The sequence below is a fragment of the Fundulus heteroclitus genome, chromosome 19, assembly GCF_011125445.2.
Source record: "Fundulus heteroclitus isolate FHET01 chromosome 19, MU-UCD_Fhet_4.1, whole genome shotgun sequence".
Taxonomy (NCBI): Eukaryota; Metazoa; Chordata; class Actinopteri; order Cyprinodontiformes; family Fundulidae; genus Fundulus; species Fundulus heteroclitus.
In genome coordinates this window covers 27,923,970-27,948,387 of record NC_046379.1, presented here as the reverse complement: position 1 = coordinate 27,948,387, position 24,418 = coordinate 27,923,970, and the positions used below count along the sequence as shown (strand labels likewise).

Below are 24,418 nucleotides of genomic sequence, written 5' to 3'. Positions count from 1 at the left end.
TTCCTTAAAATGAGTCCAACCTTATTGTTCTGTGACAGGTATTTTTGTTGTTTGTTTGTTTTTTTTTTCAGGAAAATTGCAAGCTGCAGTCATAAAATGCCAGAGTAGAAACTATTGTTAAAGCTATCCCCGTGCATGCTACTCATTAGTTCATAGTTAAAGTAAGGTTTATGTGTGTTTTCTAAATGTTAAAACTTAAAGTAGAGACTCAAATATTGGATTCATTATGTCCCATTTTGTTCCATTTTGACCTTTTGCCATGGTTGACTGTGAATTTGGGCTTCTTGGGCTGGATATGAGTTAAAAAAGTATTACACTTGCCCCTGAAAAGCCCATGCTGTATAATAAAAGTGGCGCTTGATGAAAACTTTAATCATTCAAACTATTATGAAAGCTAATCTTCAGCCCCATTCTCCGGTTCACCAACACTTTAAGAAAGTTGCACATTGTTTACACATCTAGGCCAGACCAAGGTTTTTAAATGAGTTCCTGAGAACTGTGAATGCACCATGAAAAGCACCACTAGAATAAATGACAAACATTTGTGAGATGATCTCAAATTATAGTACAAAATATGCAAAAATATTTTTGTATCAGCGAGTGGTTTTGAATTTTGTTGTTTCTCTGGTCATTCAGAAGATTACCAGACGGATCACTAAGCTACATTAAAGTCTATAGGGTTACGTTCACACTGCAGGGAAATGCAACCCATATCCGTCTTTTTCTTGGCTGTGTGGACAGCCCAATTCTGATCTCCCCCCCCTCCCCCGAAAAGAAAAAAAAATCAGATTCGGGCCGTCTCCATATATGGTTCTAATTCAGATATGTATCAGATATTTTTCAAAGCGTCGACAGACTGAATAGTCATGTAGCATTTTATCCATCTTTCACGTCACTCTCCTGTCTCTCACTACCCATTCACACACAGTAGTAGCAGCTAGCGCTCCATAAAAGTTATTTCTAATAACGAGGAGAGATGCCGGTCGGTATCCGTGTTGTTGTTTTTTTTTTTTTTTTTTTTTTTTTACAAAACTTAAGGAACACATCTAGAAACCATTAGCCCGTTCAGACAGAAGTATGATGGTGGTCCCATTTAATAGTAGTATGAACGGTCACCTAAAAAAAGTCAGATTTAAGTAAAAAATCAGAACTGAGAATCATGACCTGCAGTGTGAATATAGCCTATGTTTCATCTAGTTGAACTTTCAGTCCCTTTTCAGAGTTGAGGTAAAGCCACTTATGAAGACTTTTGTTCTACTAACGCTAGCAGTGCTAATAGCTCAAGATTGACCCATACCGTTTTTTAAGGCTGATACCGATTATTTTGATATCAGTCTAACTGATCCCCGGTATGTGCTGCGGACTTTGTTTTTCTGGCCGACTCTTGAAGGCGATATTGCTTTTTCTTACCCCATTTACATGATAAAATGACTCAATGATAATGTTACACAAGTCTCATTTTAAACTAAAAATAAACATTTATTAACACAAATGTTAATGGATGGCAAACAATGTAGAACATTTAAACATATAACAATAAAATCAAACATGGAACATATGGTCCGGCCTATGTATCGGTCGACCTCTACTATTAGCTAATACATGTTAAAGACAGTTCACAATACCAGCTATGATCATTTTGCACTTAGCTCTACTGTTTAGATTGATTTGTTCCAGTGTATTACGGTTAGCATGTAGGTGCTTTACCATAATGATAAAAAGGAAAAACACATATTTCCATGTAAAGACATTGCACAATGTCTAACAGTGGATCAGATGTTTTGAATCCATCAAGTTTTATGCATCAGGAAGGTCTGTCAGGTCTCAAATTCATTCCTGCACCACAGTAAAGAGGCGTCATGATTCTTGGCACGTAGCTGTCACATAAATATATCATGTTTGGAGTTTCAATACATTCAGGACCATGTTTTACTTTATTTTCTGAATAAACAAAGGGTAAGACTGAAAATTGTGAGTTTTCTTTTCTTTTTCTTTTTTTAATGATCCACAGCCCACCTGTTAGCTTGTTTTTTTTTTCTCTCCTCACGTGTTTGCCATGCATCTGTTGGTCTATGTTTGTCTGCATGCCTCTGTACTGTCTGAGCCTTAATCAAAGCCTTCCTTTGAGACCTGACAGTTCCTTTGAAAGAAACTGCAGCTGCCAGATGGCATTAGACCGGCCCAACCGCAGCAGCCGTTTAATGTCGCCGAATATGCTGGCCCTTTAGTCAGGATGAGCCTCATTGCAGCCCGAGCTGCCCGCTGTCGGTGTAACTTCCTTATTCCTTTGGTGACATTGTTGGACGGCAGGCAGCTGTTGGCCAGCATGGAAACTATTCACGTTTCCTCCCCCTTTTTGGTATTTCCTCCATGTTTACCTTGATGAGTCATCTGTGAGGAGAAACCAGGTGATCAAATGAGAAAAGTCGCTTTCTCTTATCAGCACACAACAGATTTAGGAACACAGACAGGTTTCAGGCGCAGCTTACAGAGGCCTGTAAGCTAACTAATTAAAGCAGAGATCCAACAGAAGCAACTTGTGGAGGGGGGGGGGGGGGGATGCGTCATGATGCAAAATACTGTAACAATGGAACAACTTCATTTGCCTTGGGGGCAGAATGTCTCGAATCGTTTGATTACAGAGGAGGTTTCAGGCCAGAACGGGACTTTAAATCAGTAGATTTTTACTGTTATACCTGTAGCAGTGGAGACGCCTTCACTGCCTCTATAAGCGGCCTCCATGAATGAACAGGGTGAAACTAGATCTTCATGTACACTTTTGTTTTTTCTTTCATGTTCACAGGACTCTCATGAAATAAAGCAAGCAGTCTGCACACAGCTCTAGCTTTCTCAGTTTTTGTCACGTTACGACTTCAAATTGAACAATTATGCACTACTTTGACCCGCTCTATCTTATAAAACACTGGAAAATTGGATCTGTGAACATTGATATGTCAAGTCTTGCACTGGCACAATGTTGATTCGGTTGAATGTTTGAAGTTGTTCTCCTGCTGGAAGGTGAAACTCTGCTCCAGTTTTCAGTGTTTTTCAGGCCAATACGTTTTGTGTTTAGCTCCATCCCTCTTCCTTCTAAATCGGACCAGCTTCCCTGTCACTGCCTGCAGCTCCTCCGGTTACCAGCAGCCTCTTAGGCCTGAAAAAGAGTAGTATTCTTAGAAGCAGCTGTTAATTTAGGTGGATGTCAATGCGTTGGTAGGTTTGCAGGTTCGCTATAATCGTTTCAAATATTAGCTGATGAAACGGGTTATTGTTTAAAAAGCTAACACTGCTTCAGCTTTGTCCACTACTTTAACCTGGAACTGGTTAAATAAGTATGCTCTTTTTTCCAGCCTTGTTGCAGTTCTGTGAAGGATGAATGGATTTACACTAAGATTACATAAAATCACTCTTTTTATTAACAGCTGCCACATTCCCTTAAACTTGTATTGGATTTTATTTGAGGGAATACAACAGTGATGGGGAGCTGCGTATAAAAACACATCTCACCTTTCTGATTTTAATGTGGAGGAAACATAATGGTTGAAAACCACCAAATGTCCTGTGTCCCTTCCACTTTTACAATTATCCTCTACTTGTGTCCATCTACCACCTAAAAGCTGAGTAAAATACATAAAAAATGTGATGGTGTAATCAATGCAAAAGTAGTTCAGGGAGTATGGATATCTTTTGTTAGGTGTTGTATTCCTATGAAGATGTTTCCTCCTGTGCTGTACTTCCACTAAAGAATGTATCCACCATCAGTTGTTGCTTTTAAAGTGAGCAGAAATCTCTAACTCCACATCCAAAGATGTGATTTGCACCCTGTGGCATGTGCAGAAATCCAGAACGTTTGTAAGGCTTTGCTGCCATGGCTAACACGATGCGCTGTACTGTAGCAGCTCTGTTAGTGGCCTGGGAGAGAGAGGAAACTGTATGGAGGTCTCTTGATACTGTCATATATTTATAACCCCATTATGCTGCTCTCTCCATCCCCTTCGCCTTATAAACACCTCCCCCTCACTACCTCTGCTTTGGTATAGTTAGGAATGACAACCACAGTATCATGGCTCAGCCACCTTTTTAAAGAGCATCCCCTATTATGCCATAAAATAGGCGGAAAGCTGTTTAATGACCTGTGATGTTTAAACTGAACTTTTCTTTCATGTTTATTCTTCCCTAATCAAATGTTTTATGGCTAAAGCTATAGGGTTGAAATAAAGTGACACCCAGAAGAAGAGTCCCTGAAAAAGCTCGCTTTGAACATGAGCACATTCCCCCTGCCAGGAACACAGAACCCCATTTCACGTCTCCCTTTGATGATTGTGTGAAGGAACGTCCACACATAAGTTTCTGAAGAACGGAAGCAGATCAGAGGAAAGATCTAAGACCCTAACAAGACAGGCTGCAGTGAAATAGCGGCGCTCGCTGACGTAAGAACTGTCACTGTTTTGAGCACATATACCTGTGAATTCTTTTTCTCTGCAGAAGCAGTGATAAAATGTGTGTAATATCTGGAAACATTGGAGGGAAGCTTCTGGATTTGGCAGTTTTTCATATGCTTGTCTTATCGCGCGCTCGTGAATAACATTTAAAAAAAAAAAAAGTCTGAGAGCTGCTAACTTATGTTCGTTTCTGCTAGGAATCCTTGAGATGATGAAGAAACGGATTCCTTAAGGCAGGTTTTATATCATGACTGTATCCAAGCATAAAATAAATAAAACAGAACAATGAAAAAAATATAAAGATATATATATATTGGACGGCAACAACTTGAGTGCGTTTTACTTGGATTTGAAATGACAGGCCAACAAAAAGTAGCGCATAGCTGTGAACTGAAAAGAAAATGTTTTTCAGTAAAAAATCTGAAAACATTGGTGAGAATGTGTATTCAACCACCTCGGTTCATGCTTGGTAGAGCCATCTTTTACTACAGTTACAGTTGAGAATCTGTTATGGGTGTTTGTCGGCCAGATTTACACATCTAGAATCACAGATTTAGTAATTTTCTCTTTTTACGGTAAAAGCCCAGTAAAAGCCCTGGCAGTTTGGGTCGAGAGCGTCTGGGAACAGCAGCGTTCACGTCTTGCCATAGATTCCCAACTGGAATTTTTAAATAGATTCCAAACTGGACTTTTTAAAATGCATTAAAACTCATTAAAACGCTAGAAAATGCTTTGATCTAAGCTAATTCTTTCTAACTCAGAGTTTAGAGTCTTTGTTGAACTAGAGATGAATCTCTGTTTCAGTCTCAAGTCCTTTGCAGGTTTTCTTCCAAAATCACCCTGGATTTGCATGGGAGATGATGCATATAAACTGCTGATAGGGATAAAATTGATGATCAAACTATTTACGGTGCCGTCAGCGTTTTCGGCCTTAAACCTAAAGAGCCTCAAGGAACATTAATTCTGCTGGAGAAATAAACCATAGTCTTTCTCATAATGCCCACTTCCCTACTCAATTTAACTTTGATACTGCAGTTGTAATGCCAAACAGCACATAATTGTTGAGCTTTATTAATGTTCTAATACAACCAAGCATAGTTCAACAAGTTGTTCGAACAGGATAACATAAATCCCAACCATACTGTCAGTTCTTGTTGGCAACATCATCAGTCAGAATAATAATTTTTACAGTGAATCACAGCCGTAGCAGTAAAGCAGGTTAGTAGAAGATTACACACCTGGCAGCCATGTTGATGGATGCCGACATCACAGTGCCTGTTCCCAGGTACAAACGTGGGCCGGTTGATTTTATTTTGCAGTGTCTGGGTAAAGGGGTCTTTCCTTCTACTTTACAATAATGCGCTGCTCTGACCCATTGAATAAAATTTGTCGGGTAATAGTAGCACATTGTGGTTGAAACAGGGCATGTGACTGAGTTCAATGGTTTTACAAGGTCCTACAGGTCTATACATAAGATCTAGTAATTAAATGATACAGTATATAATGACTACTTCAGATTTATAGGTTAGTAGCTCTTTGTTGAATTTTAGTACCTGATTGCATAAATGTGCTGGTAATTTCCATGCTTCATCCTTTTTATTGCAGAATGGCTCAGCTTTCTGTCATATATAGTTGGTATACTCTGTCCGCAGCCGCTGTGTAAAACTAGTAGCTTCAGTTTGAATGTAAACCTAATAAAAAGGGAAATTAAAATGATGTTTTAACTTAAAAAGATTATCAAAGTTGGAGCATTTTTGGAACTTCTGGCTATCATACCATTCATTTGGTTCCATTTTATTTTTACATTTTTCTTATTGTGTTGTCAATTTTCTTTTCTTGTAATTGACCCCTATCCTGTCTTAACCAAAAGAAATCAAAGATTTCCTTGAAAAATATCTTTGAAAATATTCTTTGAATAAATAATTCCTATGAAAGTATTTTTACTTGTTTGTTTTGTACATCGTTGGGGTTTTGACATTCTTGTTTATCATAGACGGAAGCAAACTATCTCTTTTTATTGCCATTTTCACAGACAGCATTTGTATTTTAACTTTTTATGATTTATTTATTTATTTTTTTCGAGAATGTCAAAATTAAATACAGACTCTGATTTAATCATTGCGACGAACGAGCTTAAAGTACAGAGTCTGTTATTAATAATTATAAATGTAAGACGGTATAAATAAACGTTCTCTAGCTATCCAGCTGGAAAATTGGAAACCCAACAGAAACAGCTTGACTGTTAGTGGCCTTATTGCGCCACACCTCCTCTAAGACCTTCTCTTGTGGTCCGTTACTGAAGGTGAGGATGAATCAAAACTGGCAATAAAGTTGTTAAGTAGCCTAGCGGCTGTGTCCTTGGTGTCCTTCACGCCCTTGGCCACCACAAACTGCTGACCCACCTTTATTTTATCTGCTGGCGACAGTGTCACCTAGCCCTAATGTCTCGTCCTCTTTTCTTCACCATCTTTCTTGTCAGCCCCAGTCCGTTCTCTTCCTTGTTGATGGATAAAACTGTGTGACCTCTAACCCTGGCCATCACTGCCCCTGTCAAAAATTTCTACAGTTCTGACTGCTCCTGCTGCTCCTGAGCCACAAGTACAAGAGCACGTGCTTCGGTCTAAAATCTCCTAAGAAATGATGCACCAGTGTGCACACCCATACCCACAAAGTGAACATTTCTATTTAATCTAGTTTAGATCAAAGTGTCTAAAGCTGCTGTTGCAGCTGTTCTCATCTTGCGATGTATGTTGAGATATGGGTTTGGTTGGTCTAAACATGAGGAAATGTAGCATATTTTGTAGACTATGTCCTGGCAACAAGGGTGTAATGGTACAAAGTCTGGTATTTACCTCTGTTTAAAGTAACGGCTCCGCATTTAAAAAAGTTGTTTTGCACAGCACTCTAAAGTGTAGTGCAAGGTATGATGAGCTACAGAAAAACTCAAATACTGAAAAGGTTCTGTGCTGAATTGTCTAATTCAGGTTTACCAGCCAAGTATTACCGAATTAGAAGCGATCAAATGTGCCACTCATTAAAGACTCATTAAAAGCTGTGAGACATCCCTTTGATTTAGCACCGACAGGATGCTCCAAAGCAAATGTCAAATGCTAGCATCATTAGCAGCTGAAGGGTAGCCAGTCGCAGCGTTCTCACAGTGCTTACAAATGCTTTTGTTTCTTGACTGTCACTGTACCTGCATTTGTTTCTACAAAGTGCCCAAAACGCTGTGCGAGAAAGAATATCTCTGTGGTCAAGGCTTCTTCATTGCTTTTGTAACGGAATGTTGTTACCAGCTAAGCAAGAAGTCTTACCTAGCAGTCTTCCTCCACACAATATGGCAATCAAAGATTTACTGCCGTTCTTAATAAAAAATAAGAAGCATCGATTTGAGATGTTGAGCTTAAAGCCCACATCTTCAGATGTGGGGCACAAAACGATAGCTAACGCTTCACCAGACAACTTAAAATGCTAACAGCAACAGGGTCGCGCTCCTGAGACACATGTGCCTCAGCCATTGTGGTGGTGTTGTGCTGCAAGTTTCCTCGTGGCCCAATATCTCATTCAAATCATGTTTTTTTTTTTTTTTTTTCTTTCTTTACAGTGCTGTAAACTATTAAAGTACAATTAAAACCGGGGAACATCTGTGAAATATAGAGAACCAAATTGCTTTGCACGTCTTTTGTCATGAATTTCTTTAAACTACATTTTCATGCAAGTTAATGATTGAAGTAAGTTACTTTTTCAACATTAAATTCACACAATGAACATTTTTTTATTTCCTTATGTAATCATTATAAAAAAACAAACAAAAACCTTCAAGCATATGCACTCTGTTGCTGAAGCCTACACTCTTATCGACTATCTACATGCACGGCGTTAAATCAGGTCTTCAGCAGATGGTTCTGTGTGCAGGGGCAGTAGAGTGGGAGAGACTGGCACACACAGCCCAAGAATAAACAGGGACCTGGCACACAACGAGGATATCTAGACACAAACAGGCTCCACATTACATTAGATCCCCAGCATCATCTGTAACGGTGAGGAGGAGGACCCTCTCGCCGGCATGGCAACAACCCATACGCTGTAGTCGCACGGGCAGATGGCTGGATGTGAATGAAGTTCACACATGACCAGGAAAGAAAAGGGGGAAACTATCTTTCCACATTTCCATTGCAGCTGTTCACCCCCATTCAATGAACTGCTCGATGATGCTCTGTAATACATAATCTTTTTACAGTCATTGGAGTGCTTTGTGAGTTTGAGTCTCATCGGTTCCTCCTGCCAAAAGTGTTAAACGACCCAATCAAGGGAGCGAGTTAGTCTGTAAGGCTCCCCCGACTGCTTTAATACACAGTCTAAACTTGCTATTCCACATTTTTACATATTGCAATGAAAGCCAAGTTTACACACAGAACAAAGCAGCAGAAAAAACCTCATCAACAGTTAAGGAGATGGGGGAGTACTCTGGTTTTTCAAACACAAGACGTGATACCTGCATTACTGATCTCATACCATAAACTGAAAATTGATCAAAACCATGTTAGGGCTCAGATTTTATCACATGCCACTTACTCGTTTGAAAAAAATATATTAACACATATTTTATCAAAGGAACTGGAACGTTAGCACTTCTTTCTTTTTTGCAACAATGCAGAAACCCTCTAAATGCAGTCTTGGTAAAGATGGTGGGGAAATATCCCGCTCCAAGCTGTAATAATAAAATAAATCACTTACAAGTTCTGGATGAGAATTATTATCATGCATATGACCTAAGGCTGTGTTCTGATTTCCCCAAGGTCTTCTTTCGTACCATTGCTCTGTTTCTGCTTGTATGTTGCAGTGGAAGGGTTGTCTTTAAATTGGTTTTATTATGCAGCCGTACAGTAAATGTATTGTGCTCAGCTTATTTAGATGAGGGCGGTCTGAGGGTCTTTTCCACCACAGTTGGCGTGTGTGAGTTCTGCTAGACCTGATTCATTGTTTTCCATGTTTGCACCTTTATGCTCCTATTAATTAATTAATTTATTCATTAGTTAATTGAATTAATTAATTCTGCTTCTGCGTGGATCTGGCTGGGAACCCATCCATGCAGATTGCACAGTTCTGTAAGTTGAAGGTTTAAAATTGTTGCACAGCATTTACTGCGTTATGAGTATGTCACCGATGGTGCTTCCGGTTGATTAATTCATGCAACGTCATAAATGTTGCATGACATTTTGGCCTCCTATATGAGTCTTATCAGACCCTAAGGAGAATTTTCAGAAAGCGCTGTTGGTCAGTGCAATCATTTGATGTCCTGAAAAAAAGTGTGGAAATATGTCTTATTGTTTCTAGGTGTTGTATGTAATCTTTGCATCCTGAGCCGTTGTCTGTCTCATCAACAAACTAAAAGGACAATAAACATGATTGATTCTTCTCAATGCTGCTTAAGAATAGATTTACTAGACTTGTGGCCAATTTCCAACCTCTGGCTTTTGTACAGCTCACACCATTTATTTTTGTATGTCTACTTCAAAAACATGAAAATGTTTCTTATATAACAGCAGGCTACACATATACATTCCAATGCACAATATCTTTTTTTTTTTAAAGCCAGCTACAAAAAGCAACCTATTGTTTTGTGTTTAGTGATTTTTCTGGCCTCTTTGCTGTCACTGGGGCTCAAAAGAGAAAGCTGGAAATATTGTAATGGTTGTGTGGAGATTTGCACACAAGATCGGAGTTTCAAGATATTTTATCAGATCTAGTTCTGATCTAAAGTTATTTTGCGGAAAAGAACGGGCAACAATTTTTCTTTTTATGGTACGAGATAATTGTTTGTTACCATCAATCCTTTTAGTTCCACTTTACATTTGTCTGCTGCTTTGTGTTGGTCTTAGCCATTTAAATCGGAACAAAGTACACTAGACTTTGATTACAATGGAACAATGGGTTAGAATAGCATTAGCAGAGTTGGCATGTTTAACATGTTATGTTATATAGAGGTGGAGACCTTCCTGTTATCTGCTGAAGTCGATCCAAGCTCACTCCATTTCACTTCTTTGCAAATCTAGCAAAATGTTTCCAGGGCTCCTTTTTACTGAACCTAAAACTACAAAAGGACCAAATGTCAAATGATCAGAATCAGAAAGAAGCTAGACTCTAGCCTCTTTTGCAGCTGTCTGTTCAGTAGATGACATGCGCCTGTAGTACTGCTTTCTTTGGGCCCTCCTCTTTAAACACCTGACTGAAACTGTACATGCTAACCTTGAGTCATCTTACCTCAGTAAGACTTAGGAATGCATTCACTGATTAGCCTAAAAAGCTTAGATTTGTGAATATCTTCAGCTAAGTAATCTGGTCCCGTTACCCAGATGATTGTACTGGTCTATCACTCCTCATTAAAAAATGACTAGTCTCTTTTTGGATATTTCTTTAGAGGGCAGGGTAAAAAAATCTTAACTTTCTATCTGATGGGTGTCTCTGTGTGTTTTAAGGTTTGTTGCACTATGATTTTGTGCTAAAATTAGTGAAAACAAACATTAGCTTCAATAGGTGCTCCCGACTCTTAAGAAGAACAGAGTTTGGTAGTCATCTGGCACTTTGGCAAGTTAACTTGGCTCCAGCTTCTCTTCAGTTTGATTCAACTGAATATTATTAGGTCCAGACTAATGTTGCCAGTGGACATCAATAACTTTAATAAGCAGCTTGGTTTTTAGCTTCAGTCCAGAGCTGTGATATTGTTCTAAAAGTAGAACAAGGGAAAAATCAGTCACGAAAAGGAATATTTGTTCTGGACTTTGTTAAAAAAAAAAAAGGAGATTTATTTAATCTATTCTAAGCACACTGGAAGAAAACAAATCACTGTAGTCTAAATGACATTTTACTCTGAACCTGTCCAGAATCTCAGCTGGACAAACTCATCTGCTTGACTCTTGTGATTCCCATGGATCATAGTCAGTGATATGCTTTCAGAAAGCATATGTTCAAATATGGACTGACTTCATGGTTGGGTACTGAATGCTGAGAAATGCTGCAAACATTTTTGTGTTTTTTTTTTGCTGTGGTTTCAGTTCTTCTTCAAGTCAAATTAAAACTCTGGATAGGTGTGATGCAAGATGAGCAATTTAGATGATTAAAAACGGACCTAAACATATAAAACATAATCAAAAGTATGACAAACTTAAAACTCGTTACTTTTACATGTAGGGAATTAGTGGCTTAACAGTCTATTACTATAACACACAGTTATTCAGAGATTGGTCATTGTTGCTTTGCTTTAGGCACAGTAAAAGGAAGGAAAATACTGGATAATAAAAGGAAGGAATGTCTCTTGGGTACAAAGAGTCACTATTTTCTTCCAGGAGGATGCTATATCTTTATTAGAGCATGCCAAGTAGAAACAATAACCTTTACTCATTTTTAAGTTTTATGTTTGACCTGCAGATTTTTCCACTTAAGTAGTTTTGTTTTATGAAGTGCATTTGTATTTTGCTATTGTATCTGGAACCAGCCAAAGCAGATTCAGCCATATTTGCACTCTGTATATCACACCTCTTGGACTTTTTGACATTTTTTGTCATGTAACAAGCACACATTTTAGTGTATTCATTGACATTGCGTGTTCAGCCCCGTTAATTTGAATACCTCTAAATCTAATCAATTAATTTAAGTTTATTTATATAGCGTCAATTTACGATACATGTCATTGCAAGGCAGTTTACAAAAGAAAACTAACTGGGGAAAAAAAACAGGAATAAAGTTTTGGAAAAGGTCAAACCAAGGTTAGGTTATAAAAATAAGATCCTAAACTTTAAGCACCTCAGTGTTTAATCCATCATCTGAAAACAAGGTGTTTTGGTCAGATTAGACAAAATGGCAAGTTTTGACCTGCATGGTAAAGACTGTGTGGGGGAGGACAAGTAATATTACATAATCACCCTGAACACTCCATCCCCACAGTGAAACATGTTAGCATCAAGCTATGGGGAAGCTTCTCTTCAACCGGGACATGGAGGCTGCTCAGAGTTAATATGACGGATAAAGCTAAACACAGCTCACTCCTGTAAGTAAGCATGTAAGAGGCTGCGAAAGACTCAGGACGGGGGTCTACCTTTGAGCAGCACAACGGCCCCAAATGTGCAGCCAGAGCTTCAATGACACGGTTTAGATCAAAGCATGTTCATGTATTAGAATGGTAAGTTCAGACCTAAAGCCGATCTAAAGCAGTATTGCTAAAAGGGCAAAAATTCCAATCTATAGGTGCACCATGGTTGGCAGAGACATACCGGCAAAAGTTCTGCAGCGAAAAATGTAGAGAAAGGTGCGTCTGCAAAACATCGAAGCTACTGCACATGGATACATTTTGATTTGTAAAAAGGTTAGAAACCGTCTGTCCTTGTAGTTCCTGTTTACAGTTGCCTCATGCTTTCTGATGGTTTTTCCCATTAAAATCTGCACAAAGTACACAAGGTTTTGATCATAATTGTAACCATAGCAGCAGACGTTTAAAGCAGTGGTTATTGTTGTATTGCTTTCTGTTTGGGCGGACGAGGTTGTCTCGTTGTGTCTTGTCTTTCGATGATTCCTAGCACTCTACTAACTACCTTGTAGTTATTTGAGGCCTATTTTGTTGCTTGTTAGTTCAGAGCTGAGAAAATATCCCTACCCTAAAACTGAAACATGCGAGATAAACTTTTAACCGCTGACCACAAGGTCATCTGGTTCCCCAAGGGGAATGCATGGCCCATGTAACATAAAATAAATTATATAGGAAAATGGTTAACTCTATTTTAATAGGTTATTTTTTAACTATCAAAAAGTTTAAATACAAACAGAAAATCAGGTAATTAAATGTAGAGAAAAGGCATTTTCAAGACGAAGTAGGCAGAGTGGCACTTCTTGTGCCTCGGAGTAGAAGAGGCAGCAGTGCTGACGGACTTGTTGGATTTGTTTCAGCTGTCAAGGATGTCCTGGCATCTTCCTTCCAAGCAGTCCAGGGGATTGCTTTATCCTCCTCAGAAAGGGAGATCACTCGCTTTGTCCCACTCTCCGCAGAGTGCAATTAAATGAGAGGAAGCAAGCTATATCCCCTACTGCTCCTGGGGTCTCTCGCAGCTGGAGTTGGGAGATGGAAAGCTCAAGGTGACCCTGTCTGGCACTTTGAATGCTCAACACTCCTGCTCTCATACCGTTGTTGCGCACACTTACTTATTCTGTTCTTTGGTTTTGCACGCTGGCTGTCCCTCGGGCATTAAACTTTAGAGCCGCCATCAGCAGCTTCTTGCTTGAGGACCCCCCCACCATGTTCTGTTTCCCTGCTGCCACACAACCTGCTATTTCTTACCGAGCAGATGACGCAGAAATGGACCAGAGCTGCGATACTAATGGATGCTAATCATACTTAATTACCAATGACTACAATAACATCTCTAGGCCTATATTAAGTGAAAACCTCTACATCACTTTAGCCCATAAGTGTGAAAACCATGAAATGACTGAGCTGTAAACCCTCTTTATGAAACTTGTTCTAATAACTTATGTGCAACAAAACTTATTTCATGTCTAAAGAACATCTAAACCAGGCTTTAAATCCTTTAGACAAATATCAAAAGCTCAGAGATCCTCGTCGTGTTTTTTTATTACTTTTTTTTATGACACTAATTGCTGATCAGTGGAAACAGACGACGGGGTCAGTTTTAACCCTCAACTTGGTGTGCAGCATTGTTCTAAAATCAAAATAAATAAAATGACTCTAGTTGCTGCACTAATTAGGACGTCCCCCTCATTTGGAAACACAACTCCATCAGTGTGTCAATAATTATCCTTTTTAATCTTCATGTAAAGAGCCCTTCAATAAGAGTGTTAAAAACCTATTATTTGGATTTATAGTCTGACAGGTTGCCTTTGAAAAAAACAACAACATACTTTCAGCTTACTTTTCTGGCCTTAAGTGACCTCAAAATGTTTTTTTAGTAACATTTAGCCCCCAGATGTTTAATTGCGTTGTGTAAACAGAACCTTGGTAGCTATTTTTTTTCTCCCTTAAAAGCCTGCGTGGCTCCAATTAGAGAGTTCCACTAGCTTGATCAGACGCAGTGCACTGTTCTCCATTATTTCTGCTGCAGTTTAGGAATAAATGCTTGTTTGGACCCAAAGCCAACATACACTTTGGATGGAGAATCCAGTGCCACATGTAATGGAAAAATGAAGTCTTCAGACTGTGTTGAGCTTGAATTTCATATTGCTTATGGACTTTGTGTAGAAGAGGGCTCTCTGTTGCCACTCTGAAGGTTGTCTGCCAGAGCTGGTTTCATGCAGCTGCACAGGAGCTGCGTAAATGAGGCAAATTCTTGTAACTTACCGAGAAGCTAATTCTCACACTCAGTCTCATAAATATTTACGATTTCTCCTGTCCTTGTCTATAAAAGCATTGTACTAATTGTCTAAGTCAGTGCAAATGCTTTAATAATCGACAGATTCTTTGCTCTCTCATCTTGTGCAAGTTTTTTTTAAAATATCTGGCCCTTTAAAAACGTTGCATTTTTGGTTAAAACTTCTTTTTTGCATCTCTGCTGTTCGAGTACACCACAGCTGCGCAGGTTTTCTCTGAAGATCGTGCCATTTTGAAAATGTGTTTCATAGTGGGACGTTTTGGTATCTAGTGGGACCCAACACAAATTATGTGGGAGCGGACAGTTTAAGAACTACTGCAAGCAGCTTAAATCAGACTCTGGTTCCCAAGATTGTTGGAAGCGCAACTGAAGTTGGACTGGAGAAAAATTAAATTGCATAATGGAATAATGTAGTAATTAAATTGAAGAAATTATTCTAATCAAAAACAGATAAATGGCAACATACATCTCTTTATGAATAGAAATATGCCCAATTTCATTCAAGATGTAATACGAATCGTTCCCGTTTACTTTGATGTCGATGCGCTGGTACCGCAACAAAAGCTGACTGGTTGACGGAGTGGGAAGATGAATCCTACTTCACTTCCTTCAGGATAAAGAAGCCATGGACAACTTCAGCACCTCACTGTCCAGCCCAGAATCCATGTGAGAAACATTCCTGCGCTTGTTTCCTGTGCTGTCAAAGGTTTATTATAAGCATCCAATGTGCAATCATAGAGATCATTTAATGTTCGGATGCACTATTTAAAAGAAACCCACAGTAGACTGAGACTAGAATCTCTCACAAATAGTCTGTCAATTTATTTGTATTTTTGTGTTTTGTACTAATGTTCACCAATTCTGAATTTAGCCTACTTTATTTACATGTGTTTTGACATTTTACCTTTTTATGTGATTATTGCTTTAAGTGATTTTCAGATTTTTTTCACAGCACATATCTATTTTTATTTTTTGGCCTCGGTTTACAAGAGAATTAGAGATTCAAAGCGGAGAGGTTTTTGTTGAGTAATTTCTAAAATAGTCCGATGCATGGCATCTGCTCAGAATTGATTTACACCCTTTTGTTCCAAGAGTATTGCATTAATAAGTATTTTAAACAAGCTGTAAGTATTTTTAAATCTTGAGTTAACGGAAGGAAAACATCTGTGTACCAAGACGCCGGCATGGATCGAGTTCCTCCTATTAAGCTTCTGAAGGCCCCTGTAGATTAACGTGAGCTTTGTTTTAAATTCTGTGGGCAATGCCTTCCATCCCCTCCTTCCTCCTGAGGTCAGCGCTTGCTGCACCATTGCTCTGAACAAAAGGCCTACTTCTGAGGTGATCAATCCTGATGTAAGAGGTAAGGAGAGAGAGATGATGCTGAGAGAGCACAGAAGAGCAGAAGACGGCACTGAAGGTCACACACAAAGGGAACTCGCTATGCTTTTTGAAAAGATGCATCCCACATTTTTAAAAATAGCAGCCTCTGCATATTCATTCTAACCATCCTTGTGAATGACAAGTGAATTCATCATGCTGTGACAGAAAAGAATGAAAAGTCATTGCAGTACTGACATCCTGCTAACCTTACAATGGTGTTAAGAAAGGTCCTTGTTCCTCTCACAGCGGCGGCTTTAAAAAGCAGTGCATTCACCTTCCTTCATTCAAGGAATTTACTGAAACACGTGGATTAGTGTGGCTTCTTCACTGCCCCACATGTTAGCAATTAGGATATGGGCTAGTGGGTTCTAAACAACCGTAAATTGTAATGAAGAGTTGTGGACATAGTGTGACGTTGAGTTTGCCAGAGTCGGGGGGGGTTAGGGCACGTAATGAAGTCCAAATTCATCTCATTCACATCCAAAGCACCAAAGCAGTCAGTAGAAGCGGTTTGAAGCGTCCAAACAGAATTATTTGTGCAGTGCACCCGTTTGGAGGTTTTCAGGTACATCACACTGGTTGTAGCCCCCTGGGCATGCCCACAACCCTGGCCTGGAACACCAAAAATTAGATCTAAATTAAATTTAAACAATAAGGCTCATTTGGGAAAGTGTTTACGGACTACTGGTGACTTACTAATTTGGGTGGTAGAGACCAATTTTTAAAGTGGTTGAGACCCTCTCTGCCAAACTGGGCTACCTCGAGAATCGAGATTTGAGCACGCATCTCAGGACGGTGTCAACTGGCTTAATTACAGGTTCATCCACAGAGGAATGAAAGAACCCAGTAAGACGGCAAGAGAAATGTCACTAAGCAAATCCTGACCTGGATGAAATTTGGTCGCCAGCCTAGTAGTAGGACTTTTATGATCTCTTGATTGTCACCAGTAGTTTAAAGGGATGGTTATAAAATGTAATAAAAACTTAGTAACCTGGCCAGCCAGATTGATGATCTGTAGCACTCTCTGTTCTGTACATTATCAATTTGGGACTGCTGTATCGAATTTGTTTGGGGAAAGGAGGGACATTCAGCAAAACTCTCCAAGCTGATTGGCTGGAGCGACACCAAGTGCCCACCTACCAAAGGTTGGTTTTAGCCGATGATGGCATCTGTTTTATCTTTATTTTTTTGTGGCCAATCACTGTATCGAATTAAAACTTGTGACAACAGCAGCTACGCGTGCGTCTTCCTGTGCTGCCATGTTTATGATGGTCCGGCTGTGGGCTCGTTAGTTCTTGCTTTTGTCACACAGTTATGTCCCGCCTTAAATCAAAATACTGCAATGCGATTGGCCCGAACCGTGTTTGGCTCAGACACCAACAGTTGAAGCCGTAGCGGTACGAGATGGATTCCTGTGTGTTCGTGAACGCACAGATACCACGAGAATTCGTCTAGCAGGCAGGGTTAAAAAAGAGTGTGAATCTGAAACCACTTTCCCATTGTGCAGTTTCAGACAACTTCTTTCATTTTAACAGAACATTTCTGACCGTGAGCTTAAATTTAGTTTTTTCTTATTGTAAAGATCCAACGGCCACCAAATTAGCCCTATCACGAACAAAGAGAATCGGGAAAGAAATTTCTTGGTAATCCTGCAGTGTGACTGCTGTTTCTACCGACGTCTGATTCTTGTTCTTTTGCTCAGCCTTAAGTGCTTCTGCCGCTGTCTCCTTTCCTTCATCCTGCTCTGAGTCCTTCCAGCATCCGACAGTAATAACAGGCGCATTAACACCTGTAGCTCGCTGTCCATTTGTTGTTGGGCTGATCTATCAGACGAATCAGCTTGAAGCCAGTGTGGTGTGCAGTCTGCCATCTTTGATCATGCAGTGTGACTGAAGGTACTGGCATGTCAAGCTTACACTGCATGTTCAAGTCCTGCAGGATTGTTGTGTTGCCCAGCGTACCAGGCCTTAAATACTCTGAGGCGTTTGCCTTTTCAAATTTAACATTGCGAGATTTTGGAATCTAGGAACATTGAGGATTTAGGGATAAATGTGGGTAATTATTTAAATAAATATGAAATTGTAAGAAGGATATTAATTTGACAGAATGAATGCAAGCATGTAGGTACATTTTAAATCAACTAGAAGTTTGATGTGGAAAATCGGTCCCATCAGCCTTTCTCTAAATGTATGGGTCACATCCAACCCGCCCAAATCGCCTCTTTCTTAATTTTGACGTCCTCCCGCCGGTGATTCGACTTGCTTTGTTTAAGCCACTCACTCTGACATCCATTCTTTCCATCTCATCCTCGTTTTATCGTTTTCCCTCAGGTCGTCTCCGGCGAACCTGCCTACTCGCCATGCCCACGTCTTCCTGACGCCCAAGGGTCTCATCTGAAATGTCCGCTGCCACCTAACTCCACCAGCGTCTAGAGCCCTATCAAATCCCCTCAGTTATTTCCCTTCACCATTATACAGCAATCATTCAACAGCTTAATGTCCAAACAAGAATGTTTGAAAGTTTTCCTAGGTTCTTTTATTTTGGCATAAGGTTGTTGTGTTTTTTTATTAACCTAATCTCTTGTAATTGTACGGTAGCTTCCTACCACATTTTGTTGGAACAGTTATCTACTACACTATGTGCTCATGTGAGAGCTAATTGTTTCTCTGAACACACAGATTTTTGTCTTTGCACTCTGAAGATTCTTGGACTCCTGCTAAACTTTTTTTTTTTTATGCCCTGAATTTTCTTTTATCATTTGGAGCAATCTCTGGCTGTGCTTAAAACTCGTTTTAGTCCGGCCACACATCTCCGCTCCTTGCATTGTAGCCGACCCTCATTTGGTCTGTTAACATTTAACAGCTCCCGTCTAGCAATTGTTGCTCTCCTATGAGGCTCGTTGGAGGCCCACAACTGCGCTCAAAGCTTTGCTCATGTTCTTTTTATTTGTATTTCATCTTATTCCAAGGTTCCTCTATATAAATATGCACTTTCTTTTTTTCTTCTAGATGTTTGTTCATCCTTTACAGGCCTCGCTGTCTCCACCTTTGTATTCTTTGGTATAATATCTGCACCTTTCTCCTTTACAGTTCTGCTTGGCTGCTTCTTCTGCCTGCGGGTTCTATTGCCACAGTTTGTACTTTGCACGTATGAGCTTGCCACTCAGGGTTTTGTGTCTGTAGTAGGATTGCTTATTCTGCATCATTTTAACCATTTGGTGGGATTCTTTTGCTGCTTTCAAGATAATTTAACACATGAAAGCATGGTAAACATTAAGTCAGCACATCCTTGTTTAATTGCAAGGTGTATGTGACGTCAACAAATTAATCCAGGTTACCTTCAACGTAATGTACTTCCTTTACATTTTGCCTCAGTTCTTTATTTTAAATAACCTAATACATTAAACTACCTAATAACCCCCCCCCCCCCCCTCACACACACACACACTAGTTTCACAAGGAGCCTAATATTTTCCTAAGTTTAGGTTTCTCTCAAAAACAAGAGACATGATCATCCTCCACAGTAAACATAGTTAGCTTACCATAACAGCACAATGTCAACACAGATGGATGGATATCTCAGGGGCTCCCACACCAAAACCAGGATTTACTAAGCGATCTGTGGCAGTATGCAGAGAACCCTTTGGAGTTAAACTAAAGGCGCTGGTGGTGCTGCATTCTGTTCATCCGCAGCAGAGTGCAGCACAAAGGAGGCGGCGTCTTTAAATATAAGTTGATACATTTTATCAGCAAAGCTTCCTTTTTTTTTCTTAGGAGAAAACCAACAGTAAAACTAAACCTGATGTATGACAAAGAGGCAAAGAAAAATCACAGAGAAAATTATGAGTATTTGCTCAGCCAATAGAGACAGAACCGCAGCATAGTGTACAGTTGTGCTGCGCTCCACTCCACTTGTGCTTTGCTCAGCACAACATAAAACCATGCATTGAGCATGTGACGTTGGGTTGTTGTGGTATTTGTTCGGGTGGTGGTGGTGGTGGTGGTGGTGGGGGGCACTCTTATGCAGCCAGTTTATTGCTGCTTCTATCATAATTTTTTGGCTTGTCAGTGGAACTATTCAGTTTTTCATGATCTCATTTTTTAACATCACTGGAACCTGGCATTAACAGGAGATGAAGACCTTATCATATACACTGTTAGTGTGTGTTTTTTTTTATCTCTGTAGACATCTGCCACCTAGTTGGTTGCCATGAATTTGTGGCATGAGTTTTGTTGTTGGCAGTTAAAATGGAAATGATGTTGTTTTGTTTGTTTTGACTTACCTAATTTCTCTGCCAATTCATACGGCAATTTTGTTAACTACCTGTTGCCATTTTGTCCATTTCTACTTGCATTTTATACCCATAATCAAACTGTTTGCATAAAATCCTTTTGGGGTTAAGTACTTTTACTAGTCATGGCCATTAATAGTCATAAAAACACTTAAATCCTTGTTTGAGCTATCTTGTTTGGAAACGTTGTATTACTTCCCAGTTTTGTTTTGTTTTGTTTTTTTTTGGCCATTTGGGCCACGTGACTTTCATGGAAAATTAAGCCTTAATTTGAAAAAGATGGATAGAAAATGAGTAAAACTACAATGGTATGAAATACCAAAGGAGTAAAATGACATATTTTTTTTACATAATTTTATTTTAAGGTCTACATTTTCAAGACTCATTAAAGTTCTACATTTACTATGTTTATCCTCGAAGTGTCCATGTTTCACTTGCATAAAGGATTTGTTGTATATCTGGATGAACGACAGGATATCTATCAAAGCGCTCATGACTGAGCAGAAAGCAGCCGGCTGATGTGGAAACAGAACTCCATCACATGCTCCACACTGCTCTTCAATGACAGGGTCTCATCATAATGCACTCATCAAATGTTTTCTGTTATAATTTATGTTTCTTTCTATCAGGAGCATAGGTGTGCCACTCTACTGTTTAGAGACTAGCGCTGTTAGCACAGTCAGCATTCCTAAAACAATCTCTGTATGTATAGTCAAAAGAATGTAGATCCTTAGCTCTGAAATTTCAACAAAGAGCTTCCATCGTGTTTAGTCCTAAAGATGGGCAGCTGGAAAGGAGGAAACGCAGCACCAGTGCTGGACTCAGTTAAGCCTTCCTGTTATCTGCTGAGGTCAGTTCTTTCTTGCCCTCCTGCAGACTGAGATCGTTCAGGCAGGAAGTCAGTTGATGAAAACCAAAGTGGGTCCGGTCAAGTTTATAAGTGAACGACTGCATATGCAGTTATTAACAAGACAATAATGTTGCAGTCTTTGCATTCCGGACTTTCATGCACCGTATTTTTCAGACCATAAGGCGCACCGGATTATAAGACGCATCGGACATTCTTCCCAAGTGTGTAATATCAGTCCGCCCCTTCTGAGAGGGAGAGCTATCCGTGTCTGCCGGGAGGACAGAGTAGTTGGACTACACTGCCCTGTTTCTAACACAAGGCCACAATAAACATAACTTTTATATTAAATCAACTTAATTTATTGTTGCTAGCACGTACTCCCGGCGCGGGCTGGCCTACATGAATGCACTTCTAGTTTAGACATTACAGTCAGGCAGTCTTGTAGACAGCTCATGGGGCCAATAAGGTAGTGACACAGTGTACCGTAATGCTCTGAATAGCCATTGGGCGGAGCGGCTTCGTTGCTCACCAAATTCACACATTTACTTACACAACAGATGTTTGAGCACGTTGTACCACATGAAATTATTAAGCACAAGAAGTACGGCAAACACATATAAGGCACACAATCAATTTTTGATAAAGGATTTTAAGTGTGCCTTATAGTCCGAAAAATACAGTAATAACAAATTCTGTTCATACAGTTAATCAAAAAGCCATAATAAAAATGAGCACTGAATTAGAAAAAAATAATCCTTTTGAGAAACCAAATATTTGAGCTCACCCATAATAGAGCAGGCATGTGAGATGACGGTAGTGCTGGCCAAATAACCACTTTACTGGTTTATTGTTCTATTTAAAGCCTACAAGTACACTATCATGCGGTGACGCAATCCCTGCACGGTCCAAGTCCAACCACCGCTCTGAAACATTCCCGGCGGAATGGGGTGTCTGGCAGAAAGCGCGGTGCAGCCGAACCACTTCCAGATTCAGTGGAACCCCGGGGTGTTTTATTTTATTATTTCCCAGGAAGCTGGAGAATGTTGGTGGTTAGAGAAGATATCTGGGTTTTTCCTGTTGGACTTATCACCATGACCGGATCTTAAATGAGCTGAAGACGATTGATGGAAGCGTACATTGATGAAATGATTATGCTAACCATTCAAGCATTGTGAATACAATTAAAATAGTTGTTAAATGATTTAAATAGATCAGTGTCGTAAGGGCATGAATATTTGAATCAAATCAAACATGTAAGTTGCTTAGTTTCAGCACAGTAAGTAGGGAAGTGTTCTTGCAAATTCTGCTTCTTTTGCTCCCAATGTTTGTCTCATCCTCACTGGAACCCAACAATTTAACACATTTCTTTATATCTTCAGTCCCACAGATCTATTTCAAATTGAGTCAGTTCAAATGAGCAGCTTCAAACGAACCCGCTGTCTTCTGACTACATTGTTTTGATAAAATACTCTTCCAGTGAATCTCAGTAAATTGGTTTGTTTGATGGCTTCTGTTTTTTTTTTTTTTTTTTTTTTTTTTCTGAGCACGTTAACTTTATTTTTCCCCCATTTCATCCCAGTAAAGTGGCTTTGTTAAACATGCTTGCATTGCTCTCTATTCTTCAGCTTTTCATGAACTGCTCCTCTTTGATGGAGCATATTTCAGCCCTGCGGATGAAGAGGTGTAGAGCGTTTACAAAAAAAAAGACAAACTTGGAACAAGAGGCGGACAGTAAGGTGCGAGGACAGCAGAATGTGAGGAAATAATGAAGCAAGGTAGCAACAGAGGGAGGAAACGATGGAAGGATGCATCAGTGTCTTCTCCTGTCTGCATTCACACTGCACCCCCCCAATACCACCTAGCTGTCGGAGCGATGGCAAGATGAAGCGAGAGGGTATCTAACATTGCTTTAAATACCTTCAAAAATCAACCCACCTCCCCTCCTTTCTGCTCTTTTTTTTCTTCTTCCCCTTTTTCCCATCCCTCCCCTCCGTCAGGCTCTCTGCAGTTTTTCTTCAGTGCATCTGAAGGATGATTGAGAGCTCTCCAGCGACAGCATTTTTAAACAGGCCATCAATAAATAAACGGCTTGATTTAGTGGGCCGAGATGTGCTGCACGTTCGCTGCATGTGTGTGTCGGTCCACGTGCAGTGGTATGAGGACACAGGATGTGTGTGTGTGTGTGTGTGTGTGTGTGTGTTCACTGCACCCAGGCGACTCCGCTCTCATTCTCCTCTTTCCAGCCGGGGACGGACGCGTTGAACGCCTTTGTCTTTCTCTCTCTTCTTTCTGGCTTTCTCCTCCCTCTGCTCCGCTTTTTTTCCTCTCCTTCTTCATATCTCGTCCCCCTTCAACTTCCTTTCCCATTTCTTGTTAGTCTGTCTCTCCTACGTGCTCCTCTTTCTTTCTTTTTCCCCACTCTTCCTCCCTGCGATGAGGGCTCTGCTGACGCACTCAATCTCTTTGGCACACTGCTGCTCACTTTGACAATGCTCAAATACGATTCCCTCAGACAGCTTAAGTGAAACTGTGTGTGCGCCAGTGTGAATATAAACATTTTTGAATGCACCAGTTTTTTTTTTTTTTTTTATTTCAGTCGGCTCAGTCAGCCTGCTGATATACTTTAATTGCAACAGTAATTGATAAACGAACAATTGTGGTGGTTGTGAGCTATTACTGACCAACATGCAATTTTCTCGATTCACTCGATATTTTCAGCCTCTTTTAACTCCATCTCCAAGGTCTCGTCCCAACATTTTATAGACCGAAAACAGCAAATTTTCAGTTTGTCTAGACCTGATCAGTGATTGGCCCGTCAACAACTTTACTAATAAAAAAAAAAAAAAGATTTATTTTAAACACATCATACTTTAGCACAAGCACTACCAGTTTGTCCTGATTACAACAGTCTTCGGTGTGGATGTTGTTACTGTAGGAAGAAAGCGCAGAGACTATGCGTTTTCAGTGTTGTTCAGACATTTAAACATGAAGTCAGAGGAAGCACAAAAGCTGGAAGAATCTATTTTGAAGGAAGCCATTTTCCAGGGCCGGCCAGAGGCAAAAGTGGGTTTTTTTTGTT

At 39.8% G+C, this 24,418-nt stretch overlaps 1 protein-coding gene across 2 annotated transcripts in view; it reads left to right on the top strand.

The window, feature by feature from the left end:
- The window catches only part of atrn (attractin), a 184,645-nt gene that overhangs the window by 124,925 nt on the left and 35,302 nt on the right, over positions 1 to 24,418 (top strand). The window contains exon 27 of one of the 2 annotated variants that reach the window (XM_021321290.2): positions 18,529 to 20,898. The exons of the other annotated variant lie outside the window; for it this stretch is intronic. Coding sequence (XP_021176965.2) covers positions 18,529 to 18,630 — 102 coding nt within the window. The 3' untranslated portion in view covers positions 18,631 to 20,898. Of the gene's footprint in view, positions 1 to 18,528; positions 20,899 to 24,418 lie in introns of those variants that run through there. 2 annotated transcript variants of the gene reach the window in all.